The sequence below is a fragment of the Oncorhynchus keta genome, chromosome 27 (genome assembly GCF_023373465.1).
Source record: "Oncorhynchus keta strain PuntledgeMale-10-30-2019 chromosome 27, Oket_V2, whole genome shotgun sequence".
NCBI lineage: Eukaryota > Metazoa > Chordata > Actinopteri > Salmoniformes > Salmonidae > Oncorhynchus > Oncorhynchus keta.
Genome location: NC_068447.1, coordinates 45,945,772 through 45,964,724, shown reverse-complemented (window position 1 = coordinate 45,964,724; position 18,953 = coordinate 45,945,772). Strand labels below are relative to the sequence as shown.

Below are 18,953 nucleotides of genomic sequence, written 5' to 3'. Positions count from 1 at the left end.
ACACTACACAACCAAAAGTATATGTACACCTGCTCGTCGAACATCTTATTCCAAAATCATGGACATTAGTATGGAGTTGGTCCCCCCTTTTGCTGCTATAAAAGCCTCCACTCATCTGAGGAAGGCTTTCCACTAGATGTTGGAACATTGCTGCGGGGACTTGCTTCCATTCATCCACAAGAGCATTAGTGAGGTCAGGCACTGATGTTGGGTGATTAGGCCTGGCTCGCAGTCGGTGTTCCAATTCATCACAAAGGTGTTTGATGGGGATGAGGTCAGGGCTCTGTGCAGGCCAGTCAAGCTCTTCCACACCGATCTCGACAAACCATTTCCCAAACTGTTGCCACAAAGTTGGAGGCACAGAATCGTCTAGAATGTCATTGTATGTTCTAGCGTTAAGATTTCCCTTCACTGGATCTAAGGGGCCTAGACCAAACCATGAAAACAGCCCCAGACCATTATTCCTCCTCCACCAAACTTTACAGTTGGCACTATGCATTCGGGCAGGTGGAATTCTCCTGGCTTCTGCCATACTCAGAATCGTCCACCGGACTGCCAGTTGGTAATGCGTGATTTATCACTTCAGAGAAAGCGTTTCCACCGTTTCCAATGATGGCGAGTTGTACGTGGTGTAAAGCCGACGCTTGGCATTGCGCATGGTGACCTTAGGCTTGTGTGCGGCTGCTCGGCCATGGAAACCCATTTCATGAACTTCCCGATGAACAGTTATTGTGCTGATGTTGCTTCCAGAGGCAGTTTGGAACTCGGTAGTGAGTGTTTATGCGCTATGTGCGTTATGCGCTCGGTAGTGAGTGTTATGATTTTTACACTCTATGTGCTCAATAAGCATTCTGCACTCTGTGAGCTAGTGTGGCCTACCACTTTGTGGCTGAGCCGTTGTTGCTCCTAGACGTTTACACTTTTCAACAGTACTTACAGTTGACCTGGGCAGCTCTAGCAGTTCAGAAATTTGACGAACTGACTTGTTGGAAAGGTGGCATCCTATCACAGTGCCACGTTGAAAGTCACTGAGCTCTTCATTAAGGCCATTCTACGGCTATGTTCTCAATTTTATAAACCTGTCAGGAAACGGGTGTGGCTGAAATAGCCTAATCCACTCATTTGAAAGGGTGTCCACATACTTTTGTATATATATATATAGTGTAAATTAAACATCTTAGGAATGGAGTAATGATCACTAAATGATTAATAAACTATTTACTAATCCATTAGACGTGCTTTATTATGTGGAGTTATTATAAAGTGCTATCTGGATTCTGTACGTCACTTACCTATTGTCTCAATAGACTTGAAAACCACTCCAGGCTAAGAGAAAACGATTGGATATCTGGACTCTTATCATAAGATACCTTTATTTTTGCAGTATTGGAAGTTACTATTTGATTTCCTTTCAGATCACGATCTCGTTTCCTCCTTACTCCCTGGTTGTGTCTACACAGTTTGAGTAAAGGGAGAGGGACTACCCAACTCATCAAAGAGCTTTAACTCCTGTTCCAAATGTGCCGTCTTTGTGACAACAGACCATTCATCATTTTGTTGGTTCTACCAGGTTTTTGTACCAGTTCTATCAAGCATTTGCCATGTTCCCCTTCGGCCCGGGCACTCTTTGCTTAATCAGCAGGAATGATACCCATCTCTCCTCACTGTTCTGGTGGCCTACTGAACTAATCACCCGTAAAGCCGATGGCCATTAACATTAATCTGGTTAAAAGATATAGAGCCCTCTAATGAACTTGACAAGTCCTCTTTAAGGATGACAACACCTCCGAGGACCTTTCTGACAAATAAGAAATCATGTTACCATGTAGACACAGTACCTGAGGCTGATCCAAGAGCCTATTACTCTGTGTTACAGCACATCCATGCGGTAATTTTAAAAGTGCTACAATAGCTGATCGTTCAAAATACTTTTGTTGTTTTGAAGGGAAAATTGAACGAATTAACGTTAAATGGTCTAGATCTAGGGTATTACGGTCTTGTATTCTTTCAACCTTCAATAATTAACTTTGGGTGACAGAGTTGAGCTCACATAAACAGTCAACTCCTGGTGAAAACCTAAATTGATGTAAATTGAAGCCTGCCAGCTTAGTGGAGTCTGCCACTAGCACAGTCAGTGTAGTCAGCTCAGCTATCCCCATTGAGACCGTGTCTGTGCTTCGAACTAGGTTGGGCAAAACTAAACGTGGCCTAAGCAATCTCACTGGAATAAAGACTAATCACTGATCATAATCTTGATGTGACCATATCCCCCATGCATCCCACAAAGGCGGAGGTGTTGCTAACATTTACGATAGCTAATTTCAATTTACAAAACAAAAAGATGACGTTTTCCTCTTTTGAGCTTCTAGTCATGAAATCTATGCAGCCGACTCAATCACTTTTTATAGTTACTGTTTACAGGCCTCCTGGGCCATATACAGCGTTCCTCACTGAGTTCCCTGAATTCCTATCGGACATTGTAGTCATCGAAGATAATACTCAAATATTTGGTGACTTTAATATTCACATGGAAAAGTCCACAGACCCACTCCAAAAGGCTTTCGGAGCCATCATCGACTCAGTGGGTTTTGTCCAACATGTCTCCAGACCTACTCACTGCCACAGTCATACTCTGGACCTAGTTTTGTCCCGTGGAATAAATGTTGTGGATCTTATTGTTTTTCCTCCTAATCCTGGACCACCATTTTATTACATTTGCAATCGCAACAAATAATCTGCTCAGACCCCAAACAAGGATCATCAAAAGTCACGCTATAAATTCTCCGACAATCAAAAGATTCCTAGATTTTTTTATTTATTTTATTTCACCTTTATTTAACCAGGTAGGCTAGTTGAGAACAAGTTCTCATTTGCAACTGCGACCTGGCCAAGATAAAGCATAGCAGTGTGAACAGACAACACAGAGTTACACATGGAGTAAACAATTAGCAAGTCAATAACACAGTAGAAAAAAATGGGCAGTCTATATACAATGTGTGCAAAAGGCATGAGGAGGTAGGCGAATAATACAATTTTGCAGATTAACACTGGAGTGATAAATGATCAGATGGGCATGTACAGGTAGAGATATTGGTGTGCAAAAGAGCAGAAAAGTAAATAAATAAAAACAGTATAAAAACAGTATGGGAATGAGGTAGGTGAAAAAGGGTGAGCTATTTACCTATAGACTATGTACAGCTGCAGCGATCGGTTAGCTGCTCGGATAGCTGATGTTTGAAGTTGGTGAGGGAGATAAAAGTCTCCAACTTCAGCGATTTTTGCAATTCGTTCCAGTCACAGGCAGCAGAGTACTGGAACGAAAGGCGGCCAAATGAGGTGTTGGCTTTAGGGATGATCAGTGAGATACACCTGCTGGAGCGCGTGCTACGGATGGGTGTTGCCATCGTGACCAGTGAACTGAGATAAGGCGGAGCTTTACCTAGCATGGACTTGTAAATGACCTGGAGCCAGTGGGTCTGGCGACGAATATGTAGTGAGGGCCAGCCGACTAGAGCATACAAGTCGCAGTGGTGGGTGGTATAAGGTGCTTTAGTGACAAAACGGATGGCACTGTGATAGACTGCATCCAGTTTGCTGAGTAGAGTGTTGGAAGCCATTTTGTAGATGACATCGCCGAAGTCGAGGATCGGTAGGATAGTCAGTTTTACTAGGGTAAGCTTGGCAGCGTGAGTGAAGGAGGCTTTGTTGCGGAATAGAAAGCCGACTCTGGATTTGATTTTTGATTGGAGATGTTTGATGTGAGTCTGGAAGGAGAGTTTGCAGTCTAGCCAGACACCTAGGTACTTATAGATGTCCACATATTCAAGGTTGGAACCATCCAGGGTGGTGATGCTAGTCGGGCATGCGGGTGCAGGCAGCGATCGGTTGAAAAGCATGCATTTGGTTTTACTCGCGTTTAAGAGCAGTTGGAGGCCACGGAAGGAGTGCTGTATGGCATTGAAGCTCGTTTGGAGGTTTGATAGCACAGTGTCCAACGACGGGCCGAAAGTATATAGAATGGTGTCGTCTGCGTAGAGGTGGATCAGGGAATCGCCCGCAGCAAGAGCAACATCATTGATATATACAGAGAAAAGAGTCGGCCCGAGAATTGAACCCTGTGGCACCCCCATAGAGACTGCCAGAGGACCGGACAGCATGCCCTCTGATTTGACACACTGAACTCTGTCTGCAAAGTAATTGGTGAACCAGGCAAGGCAGTCATCCGAAAAACCGAGGCTGTTGAGTCTGCCGATAAGAATTTGGTGATTGACAGAGTCGAAAGCCTTGGCGAGGTCGATGAAGACGGCTGCACAGTACTGTCTTTTATCGATGGCGGTTATGATATCATTTAGTACCTTGAGTGTGGCTGAGGTGCACCCGTGACCGGCTCGGAAACCAGATTGCACAGCGGAGAAGGTACGGTGGGATTCGAGATGGTCAGTGACCTGTTTGTTGACTTGGCTTTCGAAGACCTTAGATAGGCAGGGCAGGATGGATATAGGTCTATAGCAGTTTGGGTCCAGGGTGTCTCCTCCTTTGAAGAGGGGGATGACTGCGGCAGCTTTCAATCCTTGGGGATCTCAGACGATATGAAAGAGAGGTTGAACAGGCTGGTAATAGGGGTTGCGACAATGGCGGCAGATAGTTTCAGAAATAGCGGGTCCAGATTGTCAAGCCCAGCTGATTTGTACGGGTCCAGGTTTTGCAGCTCTTTCAGAACATCTGCTATCTGGATTTGGGTAAAGGAGAACCTGGAGAGGCTTGGGTGAGGAACTACGGGGGGCGGAGCTGTTGGCCGAGGTTGGAGTAGCCAGGCGGAAGGCATGGCCAGCCGTTGAGAAGTGCTTATTGAAGTTTTCGATAATCATGGATTTATCGGTGGAGACCGTGTTTCCTAGCCTCAGTGCAGTGGGCAGCTGGGAGGAGGTGCTCTTGTTCTCCATGGACTTCACAGTGTCCCAGAACTTTTTGGAGTTGGAGCTACAGGATGCAAACTTTTGCCTGAAGAAGCTGGCCTTAGCTTTCCTGACTGACTGCGTGTATTGGTTCCTGACTTCCCTGAACAGTTGCATATCACGGGGCTATTCGATGCTATTGCAGTCCGCCACAGGATGTTTTTGTGCTGGTCGAGGGCAGTCAGGTCTGGAGTGAACCAAGGGCTGTATCTGTTCTTGGTTCTGCATTTTTTGAACGGAGCATGCTTATCCAAAATGGTGAGGAAGTTACTTTTAAAGAATGACCAGGCATCCTCAACTGACGGGATGAGGTCAATGTCCTTCCAGGATACACGGGCCAGGTCGATTAGAAAGGCCTGCTCACAGAAGTGTTTTAGGGAGCGTTTGACAGTGATGAGGGGTGGTCGTTTGACTGCGGCTCCGTGGCGGATACAGGCGATGAGGCAGTGATCGCTGAGATCCTGGTTGAAGACAGCGGAGGTATATTTGGAGGGCCAGTTGGTCAGGATGACGTCTATGAGGGTGCCCTTGTTTACAGAGTTAGGGTTGTACCTGGTGGGTTCCTTGATGATTTGCGTGAGATTGAGGGCATCTAGCTTAGATTGTAGGACTGCCGGGGTGTTAAGCATATCCCAGTTTAGGTCACCTAACAGGACAAACTCTGAAGCTAGATGGGGGCGATCAATTCACAAATGGTGTCCAGGGCACAGCTGGGAGCTGACGGGGTCGGTAGCAGGCGGCAACAGTGAGAGACTTGTTTCTGGAGAGTAATTTTCAAAATTAGTAGTTCAAACTGTTTGGGTATGGACCTGGAAAGTATGACATTACTTTGCAGGCTATCTCTGCAGTAGACTGCGACTCCGCCCCCTTTGGCAGTTCTATCTTGACGGAAGATGTTATAGTTGGGTATGGAAATCTCTGAATTTTGGTGGCCTTCCTGAGCCAGGATTCAGACACGGCAAGGACATCAGGGTTAGCAGAGTGTGCTAAAGCAGTGAGTAAGACAAACTTAGGGAGGAGGCTTCTGATGTTGACATGCATAAAACCAAGACTTTTTCGATCACAGAAGTCAACAAATGAGGGTACCTGGGGACATGCAGGGCCTGGGTTTACCTCCACATCACCCGCGGAACAGAGAAGGAGTAGTATGAGGGTGCGGCTAAAGGCTATCAAAACTGGTCGCCTAGAGCGTTGGGGGCAGAGGATAAGAGGAGCAGGTTTCTGGGCATGGTAGAATATATTCAGGGCATAATGCGCAGACAGGGGTATGGTGGGGTGCGGGTACAGCGGAGGTAAGCCCAGGCACTGGGTGATGATGAGAGAGGTTGTATCTCTGGACATGCTGGTTGTAATGGGTGAGGTCACCGCATGTGTGGGGGGTGGGACAAAGGAGGTAACAGGGGTATGCAGAGTGGATCTAGGGGCTCCATTGTGAACTAAAACAATGATAACTAACCTGAACAACAGTATACAAGGCATATTGACATTTGGGAGAGACATACAGCGAGGCATACAGTAATCACAGGTGTTGAATTGGGAAAGCTAGCTAAAAACAGTAGGCGAGGCTAATCAGCTAGCACAACAAACAGCAGGTAAAATGGCGTTGACTAGGCAACTGGGTCGACAGATAAAACAAACAAGCAGAATGGAGTACCGTGATTAATGGACAGTCCAGCGTGCGTCAGCTATGTAGCCAAGAGATCAGTGTCCAGGGGGCAGCGGTGGATGGGCAGGGAAGCTGGGCTGGCGAGTGTTATCCAGGTTTAAAAAAACAAAAAAAAAAAACAATGACTAAATAGCTTGTAGCTAGTTAGCTGGTTAGCGTCTGGAGGTTCTTGAGTGTGTCATAAAAATAAAATAAAAATTAAAGGTGATAGCGATTCCATATCACAGTGGGTGAGGCAGGTTTCCGGAAGGTATAAACAAAATAAAAATCAAAGAGAGATAGAAAGTAAATGGGTTCAGAGTGTTTAGAACGCAGTGAGCCAGATGGTTAGCAGGCCTGTGCTAACAAGCTAACAGTTCGTAGGCCCGGGCTAGACAAGCTAACCGTTAGCAGGCCGAATTAGCAAGCAGGGAGATAGCGAGGGCTAGAGAGCTAACCTTTGGGGGACGTCGCGATGGGGTGAGTCTGTTTATTCCTCTTCTTGCGGTGACATCGACAGACCGGTCGTGGGCCCGGGTAATTGTAGCCCAGGAGTATGCTACAGGTGCTCTAGTACGCTAGGTGAGCTGGAGACACAGCGTTTCAGAAAGCTCGCGGGCCTTGGCCAGCAGATGGATCTTTGGCGATGTCGCAACGAAAAAGCCTGTTGAAACCACCTCGGACGATTATGTCGGCGGACCAGTCGTGATGGATCGGCGGGGCTCCGTGTCGGCAGTAAAGGGTCCAGGCCAATTGGCAAAAGAGGTATTGTTGGGCCTCTTCGGCTAGTCGGGAGATGGGCTTAGCTCAAGGCTAACTGTAGCTTGTTTTGGGACAGAGACGTTAGCCAGGAGTAGCCACTCGGATTGCAGCTAGCTAGTTGCGATGATCCGGTGTAAAGGTTCAGAGCTTGCGGTAGGAATCCGGAGATGTGGTAGAGAAAGAGCAGTCTGATATGCTCTGGGTTGATGTCGCGCTGATGCCCTTCCAGACTCCCTCTGCCTACCCAAGGACGTCAGAGTACAAATCTCAGTTAACCACCTAACTGGGGAACTCAATTTAACCTTACGCAATACCCTAGAAGAAGTCGCACCCCTATTATCAAAAAATATTTGTCATAAGAAACTTGCTCCCTGGTACACAGAAAATACCTGAGCTCTGAAGCAAGCAACCAGAAAATTGGAACGCAAATGGCGCTACGCGAAACTGGAAGTCTTCCGACTAGCTTGGAAAACAGTACAGTGCAGTATCGAAGAGCCCTCACTGCTGCTCTATCATCCTATTTTTCCAACTTAATTGAGGAAGATAGGAACCATCCAAAATGTAGTTTTGATACTGTCGCAAAGCTCACTAAAACCAGCATTCCCCAAGAGAGGATGGCTTTCACTACAGCAGTGATAAATTCATGAACTTCTTAGAGAAAAAGGTCATGATCGTTAGAAAGCAAATTACGGACTCCTCTTTAAATCTGCGTATTCCTCAAAAGCTCAGTTGTCCTGAGTCTGCACAACTCTGCCAGGACCTAAGATCAAGGGAGACACTTGAGTTGTTTAATACTATATCTCTTGACACATTGATGAAAACAATCATGGCCTCTTAAACTTCAAGCTGCAATATTTCAACTAAACTACTGAAAGAGCTGCTCCCACTTCTTGGCCCTCCTGTGTTAAACATAATATACGTCTCTCTATCCACCGGATGTGTACCAAACTCACTAAAAGTGGCAGTAATAAAGCCCCTCTTGAAAAAGCCGAACCATTGAACCATAAAATATAAAAAACTATCGGCCTATATCGAATTTCCCATTCCTCTCAAAAACAATTGAAAAAACTGTTGTGCAGCAACTCACTGCTTCCCTGAAGACAAACAATGTATACGAAACGCTTCAGTCTGGTATTAGTCCCCATCATAGCACTAAGACTGCACTTGTGAAGGTGGAAAATCCTTTTAAAGGTGTCAGACCTAGGCTCTGCATCTGTTCTCGTGCTCCTAGACCTTAGTGCTGCTTTCGATACCATTGATCATCACATTCTTTTGGAGAGATTGGAAACCCAAATTGGTCTACACGTACAAGTTCTGGCCTGGTTTAGATCGAAACATGGTGAAGCTCCAAAATGAAACTCTATGGAAGCCTGCGTTTCAGACATAAGGAAGTGGGTGGCGGCAAATGTTCAACATTTAAACTCGGACAAAACAGAGATGCTTGTTCTAGGTCCCAAGAAACAAAGAGATCTGTTGAATCTGACAATTACTATTGATGGTTGTACAGTCATCTCAAATAAAACTGTGAAGGACCTCGGCGTTACTCTGGACCCTGATATCTCTATTGACAAACAAATCAAGACTGTTTCAAGGACAGCTTTTTTCCATCTACGCAACATTGCAAATATCAGAAACTTTCTGTCCAAAAATGCTTTTATCACTTCTAGGTTCACTTCTAGGTTAGACTACTGCAATGCACTACTTTCCGGCTACCCGGATAAAGCACTAAATAAACTTCAGTTAGTGCTAAACACGGCTGCTAGAATCTTGACTAGAACCAACATTTTGTGTTATATTACTCCAGTGCTAGCCTCTCTTTACTGGCTTCCTGTTAAGGCAAGAACTGATTTCAAGGTTTTACTGCTAACCTACAAAGCATTACATGGGCTTGCTCCTACCTATCTTTCCAATTTGGTCCTGCCGTACATACCTACATGTACGCTACGGTCACAAGACGCAGGCCTCCTTACTGTCCCTAGAATTTTTAAGCAAACACCTCGAGGCAGGGCTTTCTCCTATGTGAGAGACGCAGACTCGGTCTCAACTTTTAAGTCTTTATTGAAGACTCATCTCTTCAGTAGGTCTAATGATTGAGTGTAGTCTGGCCCATGAGTGTGAAGATGAACAGAAAGGCACTGGAGCAACGAACCGCCCCTGCTGTCTCTGCCTGGCTGGTTCCCCTCTCTCCACTGGGATTCTCTGCCACTAACCCTATTACAGGGGCTGAGTCACTGGCTTACTGGTGCTCTTCCATGCCGTCCCTAGGAGGGGTGCATCACTTGAGTGGGTAGAGTCACTGACGTGATCTTCCTGTCCGGGTTGGCGCCCCCACCCCCTCGGGTTGTGGGCTATACTCGGGCTTGTCTCAGGATGGTAAGTTGGTGGTTGAAGATATCCCTCTAGTGGTGTGGAGGCTGTGCTTTGACAAAGTGTGTGGGGTTATATCCTTCCTGTTTGGCCCTGTCAGGGGGTATCGTCGAACGGGGCCACAGCGTCTCCCGACCCCTCCTGTCTCAGCCTCCAGTATTTATGCTGCAGTAGTTTGTGTCGGGGGGCTAGGGTCAGTCTGTTATATCTGGAGTTTTCCCCCTGTCTTATCCGGTGTCCTGTGTGAATTTAAGTATGCTCTCTCTAATTCTCTAATTCTCTCTTTCTTTCTTTCTCTCTGTCGGAGGACCTGAGCCCTAGGACCATGCCTCAGGACTACCTGGCCTGATGACTCCTTGCTGTCCCCAGTCCACCTGGCCTTGCTGCTACTCCAGTTTCCACTGTTCCGCCTGCCGCTATGGAACCCTGACCTGTTCACCGGAAGTGCTACCTGTCCCAGACCTGCTGTTTTCAACTCTCTAGAGACAGCGGGAGCGGTAGCGATACTCTGAATGATTGGCTATGAAAAGCCAACTGAGATTTACTCCTGAGTTGCTGACCTGTTGCACCCTCGACAACTATAGTGATTATTATTATCATCTAGTTCCTCTCTAGGTTTCTTCCTGGGTTCTGGCCTTTCTACGGAGTTTTTCCTAGCTGCCGTGCTTCTACACCTGCATTGCTTGCTGTTTGGGGTTTTAGGCTGGGTTTCTGTAAAGCACTTTGTGACATCAGCTGATGTTAGAAGGGCTTCATAAATACATTTGATTGATTGATGTAGAAGTGGACCATAACACAACTATGCTTTTTAATTGAATCAGGTATTTTTCTGCATCACAATGAGAATGACACAGTATAATTATCACAATGGAATTTTTTTGGCAGGAAGTAGCAAAGTGTGATGTGACACAATGCTAGCGAGAATCCTGATGATGTGTCGAGGAGGTAGAGAATAGACACACACCCATATATACAGCATCCCATCTTTTTCACCATCCATTGACCAAATCCAATTTGTTAAGACCCATCTACGACTCACTTACTGGGTCTGTGGTCAATAGAAATCAGATTTCCCTGATTGGACATCCCATTATCCCTTTCGCTCAGACCCATTGCATTTGGGTAAAGTAGGGCTGAGATGGATGCCCGGGACAGAGCGGAGCTGTGGCTCCAGCGAGTCCGCCGCCTTTTAAAGGGTAAAAGCCTGACATATTAGTCATAAGTGTTCTTTAAATTCATTATCATCTTAACACATGAACGCCGCAAGTGTCAGTGGGGAAAGTAATTTAATGAGGTTAGTGGATCCATTTACAACTTTACAGTTGCTGTGCTGTCCTCCATGTCACAACCAGTCTTGAGACAGCACGCACGCACACACACACACACACACACACACACACACACACACACACACACACACACACACACACACACACACACACACACACACACACACACACACACACACAGAATATTTTTCATAAAGAAAAGATCATAGCATTTTAACCATTTTACATGGATATGTTCGAAACAGGATATTGGGAGATTTTAATGCCCAATTCCTTTGATCATTTTTTACAAACACACACAAAAATGGAGTATGTCATCAGAGCCTCATCCTCATTTGAGCTCATTTGGTTAATCTTTTGTTCAATCACCTTGGCAAACTTTTCAGATGTAAGTGGTATATTTTCAAAACTCTAAATACAAAACAATTAACTGGTAACACGTGTAATCAGGGCTCTAAATTAAAAAAATGTCATTGGTAGCACTGGTACGCCCAGCAAAAAAACGTTTCACTGAAAATTGTACACTGTCTCTTTAAAAACTTAAGGTTTGTGATGAGGACGTACAAAATATCTGTCAATCATTCATTATTATGATCATTGATCTCCTGAAGAAGCTATCTCTTTTCCTTTCTTTCTGTGCCCCCAACTATTTGCATATACTGGTAGGTTGTTAGGTAGCAAGCCAAAGAGGTAACATGACTGAACAAAGTGTAAACAAATCAACACACGAGTAGTTTTAGAACAGCCCACGACATGGTTTATGAATAAAATATGGTCCTGGCGAGCCACGATAGGAAGATGGAAATGTTACGCTGGTAATATGGGTCAGATCTTCTGACCTGGTTGGTCTAGAAGCAAGCCGTTTTCGCTGTAGTAATGGTGCGACCATGATGCTACTGAATCTGCACTCGGAAACAACTGTACAGTGAAGTCTTATCATTACAACAATTACTATCTAGGATATTTTTTTTCTGCTCCCAAAACAAAATTCCTGCTCCTGGACCAAATTGATTGCACTTTAGACCCCTGCTTGTAATGCCCCCTATCTTATGTTTAGAACCTTTGATTGTGTATTCATTGGAGTTTAACACATATTTCACCCCTCATTCATTCATGCAAAGTTTTCCATCAAGTTTAGTCACCAATACATTAGATAATGATAGGCTCACAATTGAGTCATTTAATTCAATAGCAAAAAATACAACATACAAATATCAAAACTGTTCTTTTTGAAGTGCTAAATAAAAAGAATAGTAGATGGTAAATACTATGTTCCATACCGTATTTGACTAGTAACTTGACATACAATTTTTTTAAATTAATTTTTATCCAATGGCAAGTTATGAGCATGTTGAGAAATATGCCAGTGTTACAGTTGTATTATCCTTATACGGTACAAACGTAGAACACATCATCAGACATAGGGGTATTGCATAGCAATTGGTTGCTGTAAAAACATAGCACCGTGTTGTATACCTTTTATGCCACATAAGATTGGAAAAGATCACATTGTCTACGTGACTTGTCAACTGATACAGTATCGCCTGTCTCTCTGCTCGAAATTCATCAGCTCATAGTGTATCAATGAAATTCAGATAAAGAGTGAAATATATGACTATTTATAAACTGGGTGGTTTGAACCATGAATGCTGATTGGCTGAAAGCTGTGGTATATTTAAGCAATAAGGCCAGGAGGAGGGGGGTGGTATATGGCCAATATAAAGGCTGTTCTTATGCACTACGCGACACGGAGTGCCTGGATACAGCCCTTAGCTGTGGTATATTGGCCATATATCACAAACCCCCAAAGTGCCTTAATGCTATTATAAACTGGTTACCAACATAATTAGATCATTAAAAAAAACATGTTTTGTCATACCCGTGGTATTAGGTCTGCTATACTGATTGCTGTCAGCCAATCAGCATTCAGGGCTTGAACCACCCAGTTGTAATAGACCGTATACCACGGGTATGACAAAACATTTATTTTTACATTTATTACAATTACGTTGGTAATCAGTTTATAATGGCAACAAACCTTGGGGGTTTGTGGTATTTGGCCACCTCCATGTTGCTTCGTGCAGAAGAACAGCCCTTAGCCGTGGCCACCCCCTCAGGCCTTATTGCTTAAATTACAACCTAGGTATTTCAGTTCTGCGTACACTACACTATCATTTCAAATGGTAGAACATACGAGTGAATCTTTCCACTTTGTCCTATTGAAGCACACTGGCTGATGGTGAATGATGATGTAGTATTTACAGCCACATCCATATATGATTTGGTTTTACCTTACAACATAAATTGATGTCAAATGAATACATTTATGAGGTTAAAAATATAGAAATGTACAGTGTTCCGCAGTAATCAAACTAATACATGTACGTTACCTAGATACTACATCATTTGGGTTCAGTAGTCATCAGTTTGGAGCAGATGCTTAGATTGAATATGCATCCAAATTGAAAGCTTGATTTGGTGCAGTGAACAAGTGACTTTGTGAATTTGTTTGTTGTACTCAAGTCAATTGAAAATGTGCTTAGAGTTTTGAAACATTAACCATTTTGATTTTCTGTTTAGATTGTTGTGCTTAAGAGTTGTGAAAATGTACCGCATACTTGTGAAAATTGCACCAAAGTGATTAAAAAAACTTTAATGGGATGACCTTGCCACGACCCTAACTTTGGGTGTGTGTGTGTGTGTGTGTTTGTATGTGTGTGTGTGTGTCTATGGATGCGCGTGTGTACACGTGCAAATGCATGCATGTTTCCACATTTCTTACTGGATTATCTCATCACTTTCTACCCGGTCCAGGCATGAGTTGAAATGAGAGGGATGTAGAGCTTTGGAGCCAGGAAGAAAATCCCTGGCACACAACGATTTCACTAAAGGTGAAACTACTCATGACGCCTGTTTAAGGCGACTGTCTGACTGTTATCTGAAGCTTGTAGGTAGGCTACTCAAACCTGAAACACATCGCATGGCAATGGTATTCAGTCTTCTAGCTTTTAGAAGAGATGGCTTGACAGAAGTATTTTTCACATAATGTACATGGTCCTCTGACAACAGAATCAATGCATTATCATGCTCTCATAAGCAGTGACAGCTACTACATCAGAGCATGTTTCAGCCTGTTTTTTCTCTCCTTCAAGCCCTCATTTACCATTCTAATGAGAACCTAAATAAACTCACACAACGGCACGGACTGCATGTGTCTGTGTGTGCGCGTGCGTGCGTGCATGTAATGTCCGCAGATGAGCTGACATTGACTTTGTGGACAGTGGAGTGCTACTCTTGCGAGTTGTGGTGTCCATGTAACCCGGCAACTGTTGTCGTATAAAAGACCACACCGTCTCTATCAGAACGTAGTGCGGGGCCTCGATGTTAATTATTTTATTGCACTCGTTTTATCCTGCACTTTACATTATTAGTATTTTGGTCCTCGCATAGTTGAATACGCTTAAGACTACTTTAATACTATTATAAAGAATATTCTTCTGTATGGGGCGGGGGGGGGCTGTGTTTCAGTGACTCACAGAGTGCAGTGTAGACTGAACAAAGACGATAAGCAAGAAAACATGAATTTCTTACATGTTAGCACATAACATGTACACTTAATGTAAGCACAGAGCTTGTACACCTCTACACCACACAAAGCCAACAACCAGAGACATGTTGGGAATGAGGGTGAATAGATACTGTAGGTGATGATTTATTTGTATTGACCAATATAAATCAGATTAAGAAGTTCTCCCAGGCCTTACCCCTTTCTCATGATACTGTAATGCAGCTCGTCTTCCTGCTTGATGTGGGCATGGTCTCCGCTCGCGCGGTCGCTACCCTCGCTGTCGTCACTGCTGAAGGCGGAGGCCAGCTCCCTCTTGGGCACGCGGTTGGGGGGCAGGGGGATGGTGCGCTTCTCTGCCAAACGACCGCGGTTCTACAACAAATGGGGAGAAGAAGCTCTTAGAAAGATGTCTCTCCATTTGCCAATGGCATTTTAATGCTAGCATGCTAATGCTAAGAGCCTGCTAACACAAAATATGTGCTAAATTTGCTAACACTAAGCATGTGCTAACATGCTAATGCTAAGGATGTGATAAGATGCTAATAGCTAGCGTTAGAAGCTCTCCTCCACTCTAAACAGTAATCTTTGTGTGCAGTGAACACCCTTATATTCCCAATCAGTCATACACAGAATTCAATGCTGCTGCTGTAACTGGGGCATACATTTATATTAAAATGAGTGATCATTACATGAGATTAATTCATTCTACAACACATAATTTGTTCTAAACAGCATTTAGCATTATTCAGAGGCAACACTAAGAACATAGAAAGTTCCCACATAGGCTCAAGCTCCATAGCAAATTCAGCTTTCATTGGTCAGTTGTACTGACAGGAATAATGAAACATACTAATATTGAGGGTATTTATGAAACACAATACCACAGGAAAATGAACCACCACATTTAGACTGAATCAAGATGGAAACAAAGCATAAGAAAGTAAAACATTGCTATCTAATATGGGTGTCAATAAGTATTTACTTGTCTAGTGGGGAAAACAATTGAAACATGTAGTATGTAGTACTAATATGTAGTATTTAGGAAGTTTTAGCACAAATATGATAGTACTGTAAGCCAGTAATTCAATTTAAATGGGAAACATGACAAGTGTGACCAACGATCCTGGCGATATGTTTGAGAGAAGAAGCCATTTCTAGGGCTCTAGCCCACTAAAATGGGCTCAACCAACGAAGGCTGGACTCTAGGCTGGATTTCGACCATACAGGAAACACAGGAAAACATTTATGATCCAAAATGACATGCTGAAGAATAGGCTACATGTACCGGCTGAGACAAGGCTGATACATGTAGGACTACTGTTCTATAGCGTTTATAACTATAGATGTGAGTAATTACATAGTACACGTTTGAATTTACATTCAACTCCCATACAGACATAATTATCGAATTTACCACAGCAATCATAATAGGGGAATGGACTAAAGAACCATAGTTTACCATTGCCAGAGTTCTGAGTGATAAGGTGGTCATGGAACGGGAGGACAGGAAATAATTCTGGTTGGTGTATTCAGTGTTTTTTTGCCACAAAGCTCTAACGAGCAGAGCGAAAGGAAAAGAAAGGAGGAGTGTGGCCCTAAGGGGTTCTGCGAGTGAAGCTGGGCGACCTTTAATGTGACCTGAAGAGGAGGCGTTTGGGAAGAGGTCACTGCAGATTAACATGGCTGTATGGAGAGAAAAATCAGGGGATGGAGATAAAGGGAGAGGGGGGATAAAGAGAGGATGAGACAGAGAGGCAGAGAGAGAGAATAGGAGGAAAGGAGGGAGAGAAACAGAAGAGGAAAGACATTGAGAGAGAGAGAGAGTGAGGGAACTGAATTTGAGTACGAGGAGACACAGCAGTGGAGAGAAAAAAGTATGGGGGTGGGGGCAATACAAAACACTCTCGCAGTGCCTACATCTCCGCTCTGCTCTCCCTGACGCCTCTGAGCCCTCCAGCTATCCCTTCCACCACACGCACACCCCCTCCCTCTCTCCCTCCATCCCTCCATCCCATGAGGAGTGGCGGCATGAGTGGCAGGGGGGGCAGAGGCGCCTAGCCAAGAGGCAAACAGGTGCAGCCCTTCTGGAGGCTCTCAAGTGGCAGACATTAAAACTAGGGAGGGGGGAGATGAAAACATCCCTCAGGATGAGCAGGGCCACATAGTTCTGCACATTCTTTCTCTTTTTCTGTCTTAACGAAATATGTTTTTTCCTTTCTTCTTTCCACAGGCAGATCTGTGGAGAGCAGTCACTTTGTATAAGTTATTCTCAACTGTGTGAGGACAGTGGAGGAGTTTCTGCTACTTCCACACTACTCCCTCGGACTTAGCTACTTGGACTAGAAGTATACAGCATGCTCTCTCTCAGTTGCTCTCACTGTAAAGCACACACACCTTTCATATTCACACACACACACACCTGCTCTTGAATAATAATTCCCCTGCATGTGAAGATGGTGTTTTACTTAGCAGAAAAGCATTGTGTGCTGGTCTACTGCAATAGTCTGCCCAGGAAGAAGCACAGAGATTGTGGCTTGGTGTGTAGACAACCACCCACATGGCCCTGACATACCCAGGCCGCCAGCCCCCCTACTACCCCCTCTCCTCCCGGAAACCCCCCTTTCCTTTCTTTAACACCACTGGCGCAGAACTAGGGGTGGGCTCCCAACGTTTCTGGCAACACTTCCGCAGCACGGACGGCTCTCCAAAACAAAACATGAAACAATACATACCCCTGGGAGCCCACGTAGGGTAAAAAGAAGAGGTACACACACACACACAAACACACACACACACAAACACACACACGCGCACACACATTGAAGGCAACCTTCCTGTGCGGTCAGCCCTCAGTCAGCCATAGAAAAAAGTATCTTATAATCATTCCTCTAAAAGCACCTCTATGAATATCCCCTCCTACACATTCTGTCTGACAGTCAGGGTCCGCCAGCCAGGAAAAATATCTGTATTTCACATTTACTCACAAATAACACACAACACCCACAAACACAGACACACAGATACACAGACACACACACACCAATACAGTCTTAGTCAAGCATGATTCAGATGGGTTCCGTTAAATTAGAATGGCGACTTTAGTCAAGAGAGGCAACCCAAATGTTCAAACCACATGACATTTAGAATCATCACTGATTGCACCAATACTACAAGGTAATTGATTTCTGTAATGTTGCTTCAATGATTTTGTAATATTGACAAATGTACAACCATTCAATACATATTGGGCTCTCTTAACATTGTTTTGTTGACACAACGACTATCTAGGCTACCCCATCAATTGTTCATCTCTATCAACTACAAACATAATGAAATGACACTTTCACAAATCAAATGAAACTCACACATAAAGATACACATCACTGATAATGACAGCATTTGAGATAACATGTGATGGTAGTATGAGAAGTGGCCATGGACCTGTCCCAAATGGCCCATATTCCATGTATAGTCCAGAACCCTATGTGCTCTATGGGACACCAGTAACTTCAGTAGCATGGCCTCTACATTCATTAAGGATAGAGGATTTGCTTTAAATCTGCAGGGAAAAAAGCAGTTGTTGTTGGTCTGTAAAAATCACAGGACTGTTATTTACTGCCAAACAATACTGGCAAACAGAAATATTGTATTTTTAACATCAGCTAAGATTATTGAGGAAGCATTATTTTACTAAGCTTGTTCCAGACCTTAAATGAAGCCTCTGTGGAAAAGGATAGTAATGTGTTTTCTTCTCTCTGCCTTATTTCCTGAAAGGTGCAGTACCCTGCCGCTGGCACACACACACACACACACACACACACACACACACACACACACACACACACACACACACACACACACACACACACACACACACACACACACACACACACACACACACCCAGCAGTAGCCGCCCGTGACATTCCTGCAGCTGCGGCGCTCTCTCTCTCTTGCACGCGCCCCCCCAGCGTTCTCCCTGGGGGACGAATGCCTAATGAGTCACGCGCCTGTCTGCCGTTACCTCTCAGCGTGTGTGTGCGTATGTGTGCGGAGGCGGCATGGCGGGCCGACTTGGCGCGAACATTAGCGGAGGGGGAGGGGGAGTTGAGACGACAGGGGGAGAGAGGGAGAGAGAGTGAAGGGGGAGGGAAAGGGGCCGTCATTGCCACACTCACATAGGGCCAGTGAGAAGAAAAAAAAAAAGTTAAAACCCCAGTGTGTTCGCGTGCGCTTGAGAAACACTCCACTATCCTTTTTGTTTATGCCGAACCCCCACGATCTCTTTCTCACGTTCTCACCCGCTAAGACACTCTGACATTTCTATAAATGAATTCGTCTACAATTCTATACTTTAGATGTTAGAGGG

General features: G+C 44.5%; 1 protein-coding gene across 5 annotated transcripts in view; it reads right to left on the bottom strand.

The window, feature by feature from the left end:
* LOC118360348 (sterile alpha motif domain-containing protein 11-like) overlaps positions 1-18,953 on the bottom strand; it is a 104,716-nt gene that overhangs the window by 71,085 nt on the left and 14,678 nt on the right. For 4 of the 5 annotated variants that reach the window (XM_052482547.1, XM_052482546.1, XM_052482545.1 and 1 more), the window contains exon 3: positions 14,783-14,958. In XM_052482547.1, the coding sequence (XP_052338507.1) occupies positions 14,783-14,958 (176 nt within the window). Of the gene's footprint in view, positions 1-14,782; positions 14,959-18,293; positions 18,446-18,953 lie in introns of those variants that run through there. The other variant, XM_052482549.1, reaches the window with a different exon arrangement.